This window comes from Orycteropus afer, unplaced genomic scaffold (genome assembly GCF_000298275.1).
Source record: "Orycteropus afer afer isolate SDZICR_OR568_19922 unplaced genomic scaffold, OryAfe1.0 scaffold00049, whole genome shotgun sequence".
Lineage (NCBI taxonomy): Eukaryota > Metazoa > Chordata > Mammalia > Tubulidentata > Orycteropodidae > Orycteropus > Orycteropus afer.
Window position 1 is genome coordinate 8,967,852 of NW_006921636.1, and position 18,279 is coordinate 8,986,130.

General features: G+C 49.6%; 1 protein-coding gene across 1 annotated transcript in view; it reads left to right on the top strand.

Moving 5' to 3' along the window:
- Positions 1 to 18,279, top strand: part of SULF2 (sulfatase 2) — a 125,243-nt gene that overhangs the window by 86,066 nt on the left and 20,898 nt on the right. The window contains exons 4-7 of the mRNA XM_042780637.1: positions 6,945 to 7,114; positions 13,125 to 13,275; positions 14,996 to 15,171; positions 18,145 to 18,273. Of these exons, the coding sequence (XP_042636571.1) occupies positions 6,945 to 7,114; positions 13,125 to 13,275; positions 14,996 to 15,171; positions 18,145 to 18,273 (626 nt within the window). The remainder of the gene's footprint in view (positions 1 to 6,944; positions 7,115 to 13,124; positions 13,276 to 14,995; positions 15,172 to 18,144; positions 18,274 to 18,279) is intronic.

The window sequence follows — 18,279 nt, forward strand, 5'->3', positions numbered from 1 at the left end:
TGAGGCAGGGGTAGAAAGTGGGCCTGGTCCAGGGCTGAAAGAGGCAGAAGTGGTGGCTTCCCATGGTCTCTAAGCCATTCTCCTGGGTCTAGAAAATTCACCTAGTACTTGCATCCCCTTCAAGCTAACACCTCTGATCCTAACTGCTTCCTCACAGCTGACCCAAGTACGCGGAACTCAAGTGTCAAGAACTGAACTCGGCATGTGCCCTCTCACTCAGACCTTCTCTTCCTCCTGGACCTCCCACCTGTACCCTTCACCCACTGCCCAAACCAGAAACAAATGGTGGAAGGGGAGATGCTGACCATCCCCTCTCACTCACCCCACTCAGTGGCCCCATCCTATAAAGTCAGTGCTAAAGGAGCAAGGAGGCTGCATCTCCTGACCTCCTCTAACCCCCACAAGAGGAAGACAGAATCACCATCAGTAGCCCAAGGCCCATCACTCTGAAGCCAGACATGCTCCAGCCCTTTCACCAACCCTGACACCAACCGTTCCTCCTGCAGCACCCACCACCTTTCTGCTGGGTTTGATAATTAGCTGCAGTGGCCACACAGAACTCACAGATTATGGGGTTTATTGGGGAAGCACCAGGCTACAATTCAAGTTCAAGAAAAACCCTCAGTCTCTCTCAGCCCACCGTCTCTCAGCCAAGTCTCTCACAGTCTCTCTCCCAGCAGTGCGTGTCCCTCGGTGTCTCACTAAGCAATGCATGTCTCTTGCATCTCTTTCCCCGAAGCATGTATCTGTCAGGAGCACGAGTCTCTTTCAGCAGCACATCCTTCTCAGCCAACAATCAGAGAGACTTCTGCCCTTAGGAGGCCTCCTTTTGAGCCTGGCAGAGTGGCCAAACTAACCAATCATAACATCAGAATTCTAAGCACCTGAGAAAGAGCGAACTTCCCAGAACATTACTTTGTGCTGCTCCCAACAGAAATACCCCAGGTGGATGATTTTAACAATCAGGAGCTACTCAGTTTCTCACAGCAAATTCCATCATGGGGTTTACGAAGACTTATGACTAGAAAAGCCACACCAGGTAATTTACTACAGTGTAGTCAGCTACCATCGCTAGACTTCACCAACATCCTCCTCAACAGAACCTTCACTCTGACACCTGGACGTGAATCGGGTTCTTTGGCCAAAGGGATGGTGTCTTCTCACTGGCCAGCCCTAGGCCAGCTGCCCAATCCTGGAGTCAGGGTGGTGTCCCCCCACCCTCAGCACAAGGATGGATGAGGAAAGAGGGTGGGTGCTTCCCTAAGGAAAACACAAGCTCTGTGACCTAGAGTGGAGAGCCCAGTTGATGCTGCACAGGCGTGAGCACCAGATACCATTGCAGACGCCCCAGTGCAGCCGGAAGTGATGAGGACCACTCACCAAAGCTGTAAGAATGTCACCTGACTGTGCAAGGCATGGAGTCAAGAGCTGCATGTATATTAAACCTTAAACCTCACAACTGCCTTGGGAGGCAGGTACAGTCATCACTCCACACCTTCTGAAAATAAAACCTTGCCGAGGCTCTAGGGGCCTCTGGGACACCCCTGATTTTGCTCCCTTCCTGCACCCTTATCCCCCAGAGGTAATCTGAGGTATCCTGAGATTGGCGCTTAGTATTCTCACATGTTTTTATTCTTTATTCCCAATGCAGACATCTCAACACAATATATAATATTGTTCACTGTGTTCTTAGATTTCATATAAACAGCATCATACCATACATTTCCTTCTACAGCCTGCTTTTCTCACTCAATATTGCGCCTGGAAGATTTATTCATGTTGATGTGTGTAGCTCTTGTTGATTCTGTTTCATTGCTGTATAATCCCATTGTGTGAACAGAACACAATTTATTTGTCCTCTCCCAGGAATGGATGTTAATGTGGCTTTAAAAAAAAAAAAGTGTAGTTACAGCCAAACAGACATATATCTAGAAAATTAAATAATAAAGATGAGTTTATTATGAAAAAAAGAAATGAAACAAAAAAAGAATAAAGAGACTCGTTAAATAAAGAGTGCCCTGCCCAGTGAACTACAGTGCAGCCAGGAAAGGATGACCATAGTCTTCACTGATGCATAGGAACTCCAAGACACTCTATCTATGGGAAAAAGCCCCCTGCGGGTACGGGAAAAAGGTGAAAGTGCACAGACGCTTGTATGGACGCAGACACCTCAGGGAGGGTGCCTGAGAAAGTGGCCACGCTGCTTTCCTGGGGTGGGGCTGATGCTGGATGGCTTTGGGGCAAGAATGGAAAAACTGTCCCTGTGTACCCTTTCGTAACTTCTGGACTTTGATATATTTATGTGGAGCTCTAGTGCTGGAGTGGTTAAGGCATTTGGCTGCTAACCAAAAGGTCGGTGGTTCAAACCCACCAGTCACTCTGTGGAAGACAGATAAGGCAGCCTTGGAAACCCAATGAGGGTCGCTATGAGCCAGAAATCAACTCCATGGCATAAGTATAAATATATACATTTAGTATTACCTACTAAAAAATACTAAACATATATATTTATCCTTACACATTGAGTCTATTTGGACTCATAGCGAATGAGATCAAAACAAACCATAAACATTTAAATAAATAAATAAAGTGGACCCACCCACCCTGCTGGCCAGAAACAAGTTTCAACAGGTGAGGCCCACCCTCTTGGACAGTACGTTCTCAATGACTTTTCCTGATTCATCCACTTGAGGCCCTGATCACCAGCTTTCTATCAGAACAGGAACCCCTCCTCTTTATCCAAGAGAACTTTGCACCATTTTTTAGATCCACTCGACCCATTTGTTCTAGCAAATGAGGAAGGCTGGTGGTTGCGACCCACCCAGCAGCTCTGTTGGAGAAAGACCTGGTGATGTGACCCCATAAAGATTATGGCCTAGAAACCCTCTGTCACACATTAATGATGTAATTAGTTACATCATTTTAAGAACTTTTCTAACACCCTTAAATCATGTCCCATCAACTATAGCGGCAACTTTTAGTTTTAGGTAATAAGTTCAACAATGTCATATGTGATACTACATTAATGTAATAGGTCCTACAATAATCCCTTTTTGAAACCTTTTTTATCCCAAAGTTAATTTTAAAACACTTTCAAGGAAAAGTATATAAAGCAACCAGTGACTTTTTTCTGCGTCTCTCCTCTTATCCCAGTCCCCGGTTAACACTTTGATTATCTGTCCTTCTAGATTTTTCCTTGGTACTCAAAAATATATGAGGTTGGGGCTTCACTTTTCCTCTGCACTGGCTCCCCCGCCCCCCCCACACCCACACACACAAATGAAAATCGACTGTTTCTGGGTTTGACCATATAGCATGCTCTTTCCCCTTTCCCTAACAATATCTTGAACAACTTTCCATGTCAGTAACTACAGGTCCACTGTCTTCTTAACTATGTGTGCCATTGTGTAGTATGGAAGCAGTGAAAGTTAATTAACCATCTCTTGCTGGGAACTGTAGTGTATTTTTGTTTTATAAAGCTGAAAGAACTGAGGAAAAAATTTAAGCCTCCTATTGCAATATTGAAAGATTCTATGGGTAAAATATTGAATGATGCCAAACCAAAAACCAAACGCACTGCCGTGGAGTCGGCTCCGACTCATAGTGACCCCTCCTTGAGTTTCCAAAGCAGTATCACTACAGAAGTAGATTTCCCAACCTTCCTTCCGAGAAGTGGCTGGTGGGTTTGAACCACCAGCCTTCTGGTCAGCAGTCAAATGCCTTAGGGACTATGCCACAGGAAGCATCAAAAGAAGATGGAAGAGAGGAGAGTTACAGGGTAGAGAGGGGAGGAGACTGAGTTAGGGTTGGACATGGTGAATGGGGAATGAAACTAAATGTACGCGTTACGTTCAATGTAAAACAAGCTCTTAAAATAAAATAAAAAGAAGAAGAAGAAGAAGATGGAAGGAATACACAGAGTCATTGTACCAAAAGGACCTGGTCGATCTTCATCCATTTCAGGAGGTGGCATATGATCAAGAACCAATGGTGTTGAAGGAAGAAGTTGAAGCTGCACTGAAGGAATTGGCAAAGAACAAGATGCCAGGAATTGACGGAATACCTATTGAGATGTTTCAACAAATGGATGGCCCACTGGAGGCACTCACTCAGTTATGCCAAGAGATTTGGAAGACACTTACCTGGCCAATTGACCGGAAGAGATCCATATTTGTACCCATTCCAAAGAAAGGTGGTCTCATCCCACAGAATGTGGAAATTTTCAAACAATATCATTAATATCACACACAAGTAAAATCTTACTGAAGATAATTCAAAAACAGTTGCAGCAATATATTGACAGAGAACTTCCAGAAATACAAGCTGGATTCAGAAGAGGATGTGGAATGAGGGATATCATTGCTGATGTCAGATGAATCTTGGCTCAAAGCAAAGAATACCAGAAAGATGTTTACTTATGTTTTATTGACTATGTAAAGGCATTTGATTGTGTGGATCATAACAAATTATGGGTAACACTGAGAAAAATGAGAATTCCAGAACACTTAATTGTACTCATGAGGTGCCTGTACACAGACCAAGAGGCTGTTGTTCAAACGGAACGAGGGGACACTGCATGGTTTAAAATCAAGAAGGGAGTGTCAGGGTTGTATCCTTTCACCATACTTATTTAATCTATATGCTGATCAAATAATCCAAAAAGCTGGAATATATGCAGAAGAACATGGCATCGAGATTGTAGGAAGAATCATTAACAACATGCGATACACTGACGACACAACTTTGCTGAAAGTGAGGATGACTTAAAGCACTTATTGATGAAGATTGAAGAATACAGTCTGCAGTAAGGATTACATCTCAATATAAAGAAAACAAAAGTTCTCACAACTGGACCTATAAGCAACATCATGATAAATGGAGAAAAGATTGGAGTTGTCAAAGACTTCACATTGCTTGTTTCTACAATCGATGCCAAGGGAAGGAGCAGTCAGGACATCAGACAATGTATAGCACTGGGCAAATCAGCTGCAAAAGACCTCTTTCAAGTGCTGAGGAGCAAGGATATCTCCTTGAGGACTAAGGTGCACCTGACACAAGCCATGGTATTTTCAGTTACCTGGTATGCATTTGAGAGCTGGACAATGAGTACAGAAGACCGAAGAAGAGTTGATGCTTGTGAGTTGTGGTGGTGGCGAAGAATGCTGAAAGTGCCATGGACTGCTAAATGAACTAACAAATCTGTCCTGGAGGAAGTGCAGCCAGAGTGCTCTCTGGAGGCAAGACGGCCAGACTTCATCTTACCTACTTTGGTTATGTTGTCAGAAGGGACCATTCCCTGGAGAAGGATGTCATCTTGATAAAGTGGAGGTTCAGTGAAAGAGGGGAAGGCCCTCAACGAAATGGACTGACACAGTGGCTGGGCTCAAGTATAGCAAGGATTGTGGAGCTGGTGCGGGACCAGGCGATGTTTCATCTGCTCTGCATAGGGTCGCTATGAGTCAGAAGCGACTCGATGGCACCTAACAACAAATAATACTTCAGTGACCACCCTTGTACATAGAGATAGGGCATATGAGCATACCTTCAGGAGTGTGTCTGTAGACGTATGGGTCCATCGGTAGTACTTCAGGGCAGAAGCTTCTTCACCCTCTTCATCACCATTTGTTTTCTCAAATAGTATTACCTCTTTTTGAAAATGGTAGTTTTGAACATATTTGCTTCTAAGAAGCAGAGGGTAAATTTCAAGAATTCATTACCTTCAAGAGCTGTAAGCAAACATAGCTTCCCCGCTGAGCTTTTAAAGCCATTAATTTCTGGCCATGACTTTTCCTCCAGTTCTTCTCTGCTCTTGCCCCATATTTAAGTGGGATCCTGACTTTTCCAATGACACCCCTGCATGGTAGTGTTGTTTATGCTTTTGTCCCCACGTTTCATCTCCTGAAGTTTCACCCTGCCCTCTTTCTGTCCCTTGAACACATGGCAGAGTCATTCCTGCTTTGCAACCCTTGCTGTTGCTGTTCTGCCTGGAACTCTTCCTCTAGAGCAGTGCTGCTCCATCCTGGTTGCACACTGGAATCACCTGAGCTTTTGAAAATCTAATGCCCAGACTGGACCACAGACCAATCAAATCAGAATCTCTAAGGAGGGGCCCAGGCATCAGTAAAGCTGCCCAGGGGACTCAAGTGGACAACTGAGGTTGAAAACCAATGATCTAGATCTTTCCAGGTTGGCTCCCCTTCTCATCATTCGTATCACAGTTCAAATGTCACCTCCTCAGAGAGGCCCTCCCTGGCTGCCCCAGCTAAAGTATGCCACCCACCTCAGCTCCCAGTTACTCTTTGCTCCATCTCCCTGATTTACTTCCCTCGTCTATCACACCCTGTCACGCATATCAGGTTTCTTTGTTTACATGCTTGTCTGCTGCTCCTCTTCTTCCAACCAAAAATAGTGCTCAAGGAAAGTAGGGAGTACTTACCCTACACCATGGTATCGCGGGCCTTGAGAAGACTTCAGACTTAAGAACCAAAACTCAGGAGTCCTGGCTTCAACATTTACTGGCTGTACAACACTGGACATTTCACATAACTTCTCTGTGCCTAAATTTTCTGTTCTAGCAAATGGGGATTGTCATTGTGTCTGCCTTTTAGGATCATGTGGCCCACCATGAGTACTCAGTAGTGATAGTTATTATTATTAACATTTGTTATGTGTGGATGACACATTGAAATTCCTCTTCTGTCCTCCCTAACCCCTTCTGTTATTTTTCTCCATGGCACCTAGCACCATGTAACAGTCCTTATTGTTTACCTGCTTATTTGTTTATTGTCCACCTCGTCCCTGGACCACAAGCTCCACGAGGGCAGAGAGTGTGTCTGTTCTGTCTGCTGTGTCCCTGATGCCTAGCACAGAGCCTGGCACACAGCAGCTGCTCAGGATGAGGGCACGTCTTCTCACACCATCTCCCTGTCTCTCCCCACCCGCAGGATTACCTCACTGACCTCATCACCAATGACAGCGTGAGCTTCTTCCGCACGTCCAAGAAGATGTACCCACACAGGCCGGTCCTGATGGTCATCAGCCATGCGGCCCCTCACGGTCCTGAGGACTCTGCCCCCCAGTACTCACGCCTCTTCCCCAACGCATCCCAGCATATGTAAGCCTCCGAGCCTGAGTGGCAGAACTCCTGGTTGGCGTGGGGGTGGGATAGACAGGCTGCAGGATGGTGATGGCATAGCTGTATCCTATTCTCTCTACCCTTCTTCCTCTAAAGACCCTAAGAACACACTGCTCATCTTGGGCGTAACTGGAACACCATCCCAGCCAGCCTGGCTGACAAACCAGTGCAGGAGACCAGAGTTTTTAACGTGTGATCCACACGCCCCTCCAAGAGGTCTGTGGGTAGAACTGCAGTGCAGGATAAGAGGCTTGCTTGGTAATTCTCTGTATTTTATTTTATACACTTAAATATATTCTTCAAGGAAGGGTCCATCACTTGACCGGACTACTGATATATCTCCAACACTTACTGAGCTACAGACTATGTGACAGGCTCTGTGCTAAGCTCTTTGTTGTTGTTGTTGTTAGGTGCCGACGAGTCATTTCCGACTCATAGCAACCCCATGCACAGCAGAATGAAACACCACTAAGCTCTTTACATTGGATCAAATCCCCAAAGGCTCACAGTGACCCTTGGTGTTGTGTATCTTTATCTATTGCCGCATAACAAATTACCCCAAAACTTAGCAGCATAAAACATCAAACACTTACCGTCTCACAGTTTCTGTGAGTCAGGAACCTGGGAGAGGCTTGGCTGGAAAGTCCAGGCCTCTGGTCTCCCAAAGTTGCAGCCCTCGTGTTGGGGCGGCTGCCGTCTGAGGCTTGACTGGGGCTCACTCACATGGCTCTTCCTCAGCACGGGCCTCCTCAGGGCTGCTGGAGTGTCCTCACAACATGGTAGCTGCCTTCTCCCCGTGCAAATGATCCAAGAGAGGAGGGCCAAAATGAAAGCCGTAGTCTTTTATAACCTAATGTTGGCAGTGGCATGCCATCCCTTGTGTGTTGGCCACATCCACCCACAGTGTGGGAGGGGACCACACAGAATGTAAATACCAGGAGGCAGGTTCTTTTTTTTTTTTTAATTGTGATTTGGGTGAAAATCCACAGAGCAAATTCATTTTCCATACAGCATTTCACACACACCCTGTCTCATGACATTGACCCCAATTCACCACAATGCAACAGCTTCCCTCCCACATCCCCCAGACAGTCTCCTCCTCCCTGTGTCCATCCCTCCACACACCCCTGCCTCCTGAGCTGTCTCTTTGTGCATAAACAGCCCTTCTTTCTCCCATGATTGTTCTCTCCAGGGAGTGTATCTACCTCAGGTAAATGTTCAGCTCCTATGCCTGTCTTTTGTTTGGCTGGAAGCCACAGGTGTGGTGGGTTCAATTCCAGACCTGAAGGGCAGCTAGGGGCCATAGTCTCAGTGGTTCCACCAGGCTCTATCGGACCAGCAAACCTGGTCCCCTCCCTTTTTTTTTCCAAATGGTTTTGAGTTTTGTTCCACATTGTTCTCCCTCTCTATCCAGGGTCTCCTACATAGATCCCCCTCCAAGTGCTTGACAGTGGTAGCTGGGCACCATCTAGTTCTGGTCTCATAGTCGTATAGGCTGAAGATCACACAGTGGACCAGTCACTAGGACTAATTATTTCCATGAATCTTTGCTTTTCTTCATTCTTCTTTGCTCTGGATGAGGAGAGACCCATCGTTGCATCTAGATGGCAGTTTGCAAGCTTTTAAGATCCCAGTCGCTACTTGCCAAAGTAGGAGGTGGAACAATGTTTTGTGTAGTAGTTATGCCAATTGAGCTTGATGTCCAGGAGGCAGGTTCTTACAGGCTACCTGTCACACTTGTTGTTGTTGTTGTTGTTTGCCGTCGAGTCGGCCCCAACTCATAGCGACCCCTCCTTGGGTTTCTGAGGCAGTATCACTACAGAAGTAGGATTGCCCAACCTTCCTTCCGAGGAGTGGCTGGTGGGTTTGAACCGCCAGCCTTCTGGTGAGCAGTCAAGTGCCTTAGGCACTATGCTACCAGAGCTCCTATTCCCATTATCCAGATGAGGAAACTGAGGTCCAGCAAGGTGAGGTAGCTTGCCCAAGGTCGTCCAGCTGGTCAATAGCAGAGCCAGGATTCAACCAGGCCCCTCTCTCAGCCGGCCCCTCCAGTCCTCCCCTGTCCAGCTGGCTGGTAAATTCCTCCGGCATTGCTCTGCCCTCAAGCCAACTCGCACACAGTAACGGGAGACCAGACGCTCAGCAGCCCTTGCTGTGACATTGCACCGAGGACAAGGACAGGGCAGTGTGGAGAGGGCCCAAAGCTCCAGGGTGTGTCATTCTCATTACACTCCGAATGCATTGCCCTTCTCATCCCCCCGCGCTGTAATTACTTTTTGACGGAGCCCAGAGTGGCAGAGAGAGGAGAACGGCGGGTGTGTTAACCTTCTGATCCCTGGTCCGTGGGGAGGAGGATCTGACAGGAGATGATGAACCGCATTCCAGCGCTGCCCCGGCCCCCAGGCGGCAGCACCGCCTCCCCGCATCCGCCTGCTCCCCAAAGGCCAGCCGGTCCCCTCCCCACTACAACTGAGGAGGGGGTGTGGCCGACTCAGTTCCACCGCGGGGACAAGCCTGGGGTGGACACTGGCTGCTGCAGCGTCCCCTTTAAGAGAAGAGCCGGCTTCACCTTGAGCCGCCCCCGGGCGTTTCGCGATGGAATTGTTTGACATAGCTGCTCCTTATTCTCTTTGAAATGAAAATTACAGAAATTGAAAATGAGCAACTGCGATTACTTACCGGGAGAAGCCACCTTCGCCTTATTAGGGCTGTGTGTTTGGAAGGCTTTCTTATCCCTGGGGTATAATCATTTCCAAAACAAAACCAAAAAAAAAAAGTTCTGCAGCTGTGCTATTTAATTATGGCAGTCAAGAGGGATGAAGAGGGGACCGGGCCTGCTTGTCGGATCGTGGATCCACGTGCCGGATCTTTCCACCGGGAGGCTCCTCCCCGCTCTCCCCACCGCTCCAAGCCTGTCCTCGCCTAGCTCTCCTCCGGGCAGGCCAGGCAGAGGCTGACGGCTGCCCCGTGGTGGCCCTACCCTCCACTCGCCCAGGACCCTCTTATCCCCTGAACACAGACACACAGACATGTATGCACACACGCATATGCATACGAGCATGTGCACACGCAGAGGCATGCAAACACACAGACATATACACACACAAACATACAGAGTCACAAAGACACACAGACACATACAAGCACACAGACACTCAAACACACAGATAAACAAATACACAGACACATACACACAAACTTACATGCAGACATACACAGACACTAACCCCGCAGGAGAAGGCCTCAGAGCCAGGCTGGTGCTGCTGGCCTCCGGAAGGGGCCATCAGGGTCCTGGGTGAGGGGCTGGGGATGCGGAGGGCAGGCGCCCTTCCCCCGCCCACCCGGCAGACAGGGCATGTTCTCCTTCAAGCCCCTTTGTGGAGGTGTGGATTCCACATCTCTGTTCCTGAGGCAGCTGAGTTGGGGTGGCGTTGCACCCTGGAAAGCCAGCACCTGGCATAAACCCCACCAAGAATCCAGGCTCTGTGCCCCTGCCTCTAGATCCTTCTCCAGAGAACCTCAGAGAAAGGGCAGAGACCATCCAAGTCTTGTCAATATTGCCTCACTGTTGAACTTCTAACAGATTCAGAAAGGGTATCCTGGAGTCCAGGCCCCTGGGGCCTGTGGGACAGTTCTCCTGCCCCAGTGACTGTCCAAGGGCAGCCCACTTTCAGTTCCTCAGTGGCCCAGAGGCAGCAGTGAGCTTAGCCCTGGGAATATCCTACACGTGGGTCAGGCCCGAGAGTCCAACACGGAGAGCCGAGTTTCTTGGAATGAAGGATGCAGGGGCCGGTGGACTCAGAAGTGGGAGGATGCACACCCACCAGGGACCGAGCAAAGTCCAGACGCAGTCTCAGAGTGGAGACTCCACACAGTCAGGAGACGAGAGCTGCCGTGTCCTCACGACTTCAACCAAGAGAGCATTTGGATAACAGCCCCTAGAGCCCTGAGGGGCAGGCAGCAGGGGAGTTTTCTCTCCTCCCTTCATCCACCTCCCAAGCCCCTCACCCACTAATACCCATTTTGAAAACCTTCAGTCCATGGAAACTCACCCTTTATTCTCAGCTTCGACTGGGGCAGAGGTAAGATTCAAGGGGAACCTGGCCCTTGAGTATCATCTGACCCAGTGCAAGGAACGCCCACTGTTAAGGGGTTTCATTTTTTTATTTTTTGGTGAAAATATACACAACACATACCACTTCAGCAATTCCTACATGTGTACACAAGCCAGGGGCATTGTTACAGTCTTTGAGGTGTGCCACCTTTCTCCACAACCTTTTCCAGCCACTTCACCAGCAACGCAGACTCACTGCCCCCCGGCTTCTCATCCGTCTGTTGGAGTGGCTGTGGTCCGTCTGATCACACGGCTAATTCTCTGAGAGAGCACACTGCTTCATGTAGACTTGCTTGTCTAATGAGACTAAACTATTATTGGTTCGAAGGTGACTTCAGGGGAAAGTTTTAGTTCAAAGTTTCAATATTTCCTCAGGGGTCAGCAGCCTCAATGGCTCCAGAAAGTCTGGATTCCATGAGAATTTGAAATTCTGTTCCTCATTTTCTGTTGGAGTTTTAAATAAAGCATTTCCTGTTGATGAAAAGCAGTGGGGTTGAGAGTCACTCAGATCCTGAGGCACAGCGTTGCTCTTGGTTTGGAATGGAGTGATCCACTCCTAGAAGCTTCTGGAAACAGTAAGGTCTGAGGCTGTGAACTGAACTGATATGTGTGTGCCTGCTGTTCAGTCCTCCAGTGGAAGCACCCATAGATGTGAGGGTCTCCAGACAGGCCCATGTGTCATGGAGACGCTGGTGGTCATGCAGCAGAGAGGCCACTCATGTCAGCTCCGGAGTGTGGACTCTGAGAGGTCAAACCCCAGGGCTGCCTTTGGCAAGTTAGCTCACCTCTCTGGGCCTCACACAGAGAATAAAGACAGCGCCAGCTCCTGGCACCGTGGTGAGAATCAAATGATAGTATAAGATGAGCCCTTCAAACGTCTCCCTTCAAACTTCTCACACGTAAGAGCTCAGGCAGGGACCATCACAAGATATAATTCATCGTCAGTAATGACATTTGGGCCCTTGGTAGGAGTTATGGGGCCCAGTGGCTCCCCACTCAAGAGAGGCCTTGGGCGATCCCCAGACTTCTCTGGGCCTCCATTTCCTCTTTGGTAAAATGCGAGAGTAAACCAAAACTAGAAGGATAATTGTGACAATTAGATTTTAAAAGTGGCACATCCCAGACACACTTACCTGGACTTCATGCCCACAACTCGGGCCACATAGGCTTAATTATTATTTACTTAAGTTTTAAATCCGTTTGCTTTTTCTTTAACCTAAATCTATTTTAAAAGGACATTTTGTATTCCTGCCTTAACCACAGAGCCCCTGGTGGTACAGACTGTCAGCACACTTGGCTGCTAAGCAGAAGGTTGGCGGTTCAAGTCCGCCCACAGGCACCTTGGAAGAAAGGCCTGGTGATCTCCTTCCAAGAAAAACAGTCCGCCATTTTGAAAACCCAGTGGAGTCCAGTTCTCCTCTGACACACATACTGACCCCATGGCAACTGGATTTGGTTTGGTTTGGCTTTTTACTTTAACCACCAAAAACTGTCATGTGCCATTAACCAAGGTAACTGGAAAGTAAATAATCGTGAACACAGAGATGCTGTTAAATTGTAGTTAGGTGTTGGTGCTGGCTGAAGGCTTTAAACACAAGCCCTTCCTCTTCTTTAAAGAGGGAGACAGGCAAATTCAGAAGTGTTGCAGAAAACTCCAAATTAAGGCCTGCACTGGATGAGAAGAGCTGAGCTTCTCACTTTGTGGTTCATTTAATGCTGCACCTGTTCTTGCCCCACATGCACACCCCAAGAGGAGAAAGGCAGGGCCCTCGACACCCAGTGTCCACTTCCTCCAAAGTGGCTGCAGAGACCATGTCAGGTGGCCGCAGCCCCCCTGGCCTGACCACTGTGCGTGTGTGTGTGTTTGCCCGACAGCACGCCAAGCTACAACTACGCCCCCAACCCGGACAAGCACTGGATCATGCGTTACACAGGGCCCATGAAGCCCATCCACATGGAATTCACCAACATGCTGCAGCGGAAGCGTCTGCAGACGCTCATGTCCGTGGACGACTCCATGGAGACGGTAGGCCACCCCCCACTGCTTCCCGCACACCCTCCTCGCAGGGGTTGCCCGGGACCCCTCAGCCATGACTGGGCCTGAACCTTCCTGTCCATTAGCCATCTTCCGGGGAGGAATGAAAACAGAAGGCAGAACGGGAAGGTACTGGTAAAGGGCTTGCAGCAGCAAGCACACAGAAACCTCTGCCTTAAGGAGTCATAGCCTCGATGTGTGCTGCCCAATACTGTACACGGCTATTTAATTAAAAGAAAAACAAAGATCTATTGAAATACAATTCACACACCATATAATTCATAGTTCACACACTGTACAATTCACAATTCACAAACCATGCATTTACCACCCCCTTAAGTATACAATTCAGGGGTATATTCACAAAGTACAACCATCACCACAATTTCAGAATCTTTCAGCACCCCAAAAAGAAGCCCACACCCCTTAGCCATCACCCCTACCCCTAGCCCTCACTCACTGCCATCAACTCAATTCTGACTCGTAGTGACCTCCACTGGGTTTCTGAGGTGGGGAAACTTTATGGAAGTAAATTGCCCAGTCTTCCTTCCTCGGAGCAGCTGGTAGGTTTGAACCGGCAACCTTCTGGTTAGCAGTCAAATGCCTTAGTCACCATGCCACCAGAGCTCCTTCCCCCGGCCCTCCTAGGCAACCACTAGGGAACTTTCCATCCCCATAGATTTGCCTGTTCTGGACTTTCCTATAAACAGGATCAATGTGTGGTTCTCTGTGACTGGTTTCTTTCACTCAGCATCATGTTTCCAAGGCTCATCCATGTAGCAGCACAAATCAGTACTTCCCTCCTTTTCATGGCTGTATAATATCCCACGGTATGGATATAACACATGTCATTGCCTCGTGGCTATTTAACTTACTGAAAATAAAAGCAATTCAAAAATTCAGTTTCTTGGTTTCACCAGCCACTCTCCAAGTACTCAATAGCCACATGGCTGCCATCTTTGGCAGCACAGATTTAGAATCTTGCCATCATCAACCCAGAAAGCTCTGTTGGACAGCATAGATATAGAACATTTCCATCGTTCTAGAAAGTTCTGTTGGGTAGTGCTGTTCTAGATCACAGACTCCTGCCACAGGCCACGCACCATACTCATTCATTCGGCAAAAATTGATTGGGTGCCAAAGCACATGGGATACTGCAGTGGATAAAATGACAAAATGCGTGCTGTAGTGGGACTTGCATTGGAGTGCAGGCAGTCAAGCATAAACAAGTAAGTAGGCTGTGTAAGTTGGTAAGGAGCCCCAGTGGCACAACAGTGAAGTGCTCGGCTGTGAACTGAGAAGCTGGCAGTTCAAATCCACACAGTAGCTCCACGGGAGAAGCCCTGGTGATCTGCTCCCACAAACGGGACAGGAAACCCTATGGGGCAGGTCTGCTCTGTCACAAGGGGTCCCTATGAGTTGGAATCGACCTCAGGGCACCAAACAAGAGCAATTTAAGTTGATTAAAGGAGAACAGTCCTATGAGGACGAAAAGGGGAGGGGGACAGGGTGACAGGTAGTGACAGGAGGTGGGGGGCTATCATTTTAAATAGCATGGTCCCAGAGCCCTCTCGAGGTGACATTTGAGCAAAGACATGAAGGAGGGGAGGGAGTTGTTTTGGGAATCCCAAGCACCTTGTCAGCCCAGGGTCGGAAGTGGGCAGGCATCCGTGCCCCTCACCTGTGCCCTCCCCTCTGGCCTGTGTTACAGATTTACAACCTGCTGGTGGAGACGGGCGAGTTGGACAACACCTACATCGTCTACACCGCCGACCACGGCTACCACATCGGCCAGTTTGGCCTGGTGAAGGGGAAGTCCATGCCCTACGAGTTTGACATCAGGGTTCCCTTCTACGTGAGGGGCCCCAACGTGGAAGCTGGCTCACTGTAAGCGTGTCCCACACACAGAGCCCCATGTCCCCAGGCTGCCCCCGGCTCAGCTCAGCACAGGTCAGAGAGAAGCGGGCAGCAGTGCCTCATGGCCCGAGCCACCCCCTGGGGAGCACGGTGTTGGCAGGGGAGGAGGCTGGGCGCCATTTGAAACAGTGATTGTGTCACCCGGGGCGGGTTCTGACACATGCCTTACCCCTCTGTCAGAAAGGAGAGGCCTGGAGCCACTAGCACCTGTGAAAACAGATTGTCTGCGGCTGGGCAGAGTGCCTAGAGGCCCGGCCGTGGAGCACCGCTCTGATTCCTGCCTGGGCTAGGCCATCATTTAGCTGGTGGCTGTCAGGGAGGTGCCCGCCACCACGGCTGGTGGCTGGGTATCTTGGAGAGCAAGCAGGTGGCAGCACAAAGTAAAAGGCCTCCCGCCCACCTCCCTGACCACCACCCAGGCAGGGGGCCCTCCCCCCAGCACTTGTCCTTAGGCTCACCTTTGAGGAGACACATTCCGGCCGCAGCAGGCTGCATGCAGAGCCAGGGAGGTCAGAGGCGGCCTGTAATTGTTGCAGCAGTTTGGATTGCCTGAGATGTCACGGAGACCAACTCCAGTGGGTTTTTTGAAAGGCGGATAATTGCTATGAGGACCCTCATTTGGCCTGGCTGGCCTGGCCTCCTTCAGCGCCCAGACACGTGGACACACCCCAGCCCCTCACACAGCAGTCCCTCCTTGGAACGGGCTGGAATGGTGCCTGCAGGTTCCAGAACAAGACTTTCCCTCCACGTGGGGACACTCCCGGGATACCTCTGTGGTTCGAGTCCCGCCTCGCACCTTTCCTCTGTGTGACCTCATCAAACCACTCCCTGGCTCTGGACCTCAGGATCCCCAAGTGTGAGAACAGCAGGAAGACTAGCTGAGGTTTCCCGGAGGGCTCATTCTTCAGGCCCTGGTCTGAGCACCTTGTGCCCATATAACTCACTAAGGCACACAGCGCCCCTGGAGGCGGATGCTAGTATTGCCCCAGCTTTATGTCAGGGCTGCGAACCGGTTCCAACTGGTACAGTCATGGCCAATGAAGCGAAAGCTTCAAAAGCGAAAGAAACTCGAATTTTGAACAAGAACAATACCCAGAACGGAAAATATTATGTAAAATGGGAGACTTGGGAAAGGCGTGGTGGGCCCTCGCAGGAGCCTGAGGCGGTAGATAGATTTTGGCGAAAACTGCGGAAAGCAACACACATTCAAAGCAGCGCCGCTGGCCGCCATCTTTGCTTCGGGCGCCGCTGTTTCCTATTCTGCGGGATTTGGTTACTGTCCTGAGAAATCAAGTTTCTGGCAGGTCTGCGATCCGTAATTATTCCCGTCCTGGTTATTGTTCCAGTTCACCCATTTTTTTAAAATTTCGGTCTGTTCTCTTGTTGCTTCCTCAGCCCTGATTGAACCAGCCTGAACCAGTTTGAAGCCCTGTTTTACACTTAAGGAGACTGAGGCACAGAGAGGTTAAGTTGCTTGAGGTTGCACAGCAAGTAAAGGAAGGAGCTTGGGGTTTGAAGCCACGCAGTGTCTGCGCCTACCCACCATGCCCCACTGCCTCTCTGACGCCATGAGCCGCCCCTGCACAAAGAGGATTTGACCTAATAGCCACAGAGGACTCGTCGGGAGGTCCTCAGTGGCACAGATGGTTAACATGCTCAGCTGCTAACTTAAAGATGAGAGCACCCAGAGCCACCTTGGAAGGAGGTCTTAGTGAACTACTTGGAATAAGTCGGCCATTGAAAACTCTACCGAGTACAGTTCTACCCCGAAAGACGCGGGGTCTCCCTGAGTCAGAGTAGCTCGTCAGCAGGGGGCAGGTTAATTGGTGGAAGGCTCGTCCAGCACGATATTGGGTCAGCCTTGGAATGTGTGATCTGGTTCATAGGACCCCAAACCACACCCCTAGATAGATAAGGGAGAGAGGGTTCTAATAGTGTCAGTTTTAGGGGCTGAAGAGACATTTGTCAGCTCGGACAACTTCAGTTGCAAGCAGAAATGACCCTCAGACTGGATTAGGCAAATAAAAGAAAAGGAATGCGTTAACCAAAGTAAAGGCAAAGTCCAAAGATATGCTGGCTTCAGGCATAGCTGGATCCAGCAGTCAGACTATGACATCAGGAATCTCTCAGTTCCCATTTCTTAACCCTGTTTTTTCTGAATTGGCTTCCTTCCCAGGCAGGTGTTTCTATTGTGGTGGCAAGGTCAACAGCTGCAACTTTCAGCTCCCATTTAGGAAATCAAACAACAGTGTGAGCAGCAGCCCAGAGGCTGATTCCCATCATCATGGGAGGAACAGCCACCAACTTTGCCATATGCAAATCTAGGTCGAGTCTGCACTGGGCAGGGGATCTCGCACAAGGTGTGAACAGCAGGAGATGGGGGCCAGAGCCAGCATCTACTTAGAGCCTGTCTGCCCCAGGCCTTTTTGGTAATAATCAAGCAGAGAAATAAAGCGGGGAGGCAGGTGCTACACTGAGCCTGGAGGAAGAACACTACCAGCAGAGCAGACAGTGACGAAGGCCCCAGGGCAGGACTGGGGCAGCGTGATGAGTAAGAGCAAAGGGACGAGGTTTGCTCGGAGGTTCAGGGCAGAGTCTAGGGGAGAGTCCAGGTGGGGGTCCAGGTAGGTACCTGGTACCAAGTAGGCTCAGGTCATGGTGCACAGGGAGGGCTTTCCTGGCAGAAGGGACAGCCAAGCAGAGGGCAGGAGGGAGGAAAGGGCAAGGCCAGGTTACCAGCACCTTGCGGTGTGGCTGGAGAGCACAGAGAGTAAGGGGGTGAGCCTGGGCTGCAGAGGGGAGCCATCGAGGGTTAGGGTGCAGGAGACACACCTCCCCCCCCACCCCCCGCAGCACCCCCACTCAGAGCCTCAGCCTGGGACCTCCTTCCCCTCTCCCGGGCATCACCACTCAGGTGACCGAGTCCCTGCCCTTCCTCCCCAGGAACCCCCATATCGTCCTCAACATTGACCTGGCTCCCACCATCCTGGACATCGCAGGCCTGGACATCCCCACGGACATGGACGGGAAGTCCATCCTCAAGCTGCTGGACACAGAGCGGCCGGTGAACCGGTGAGG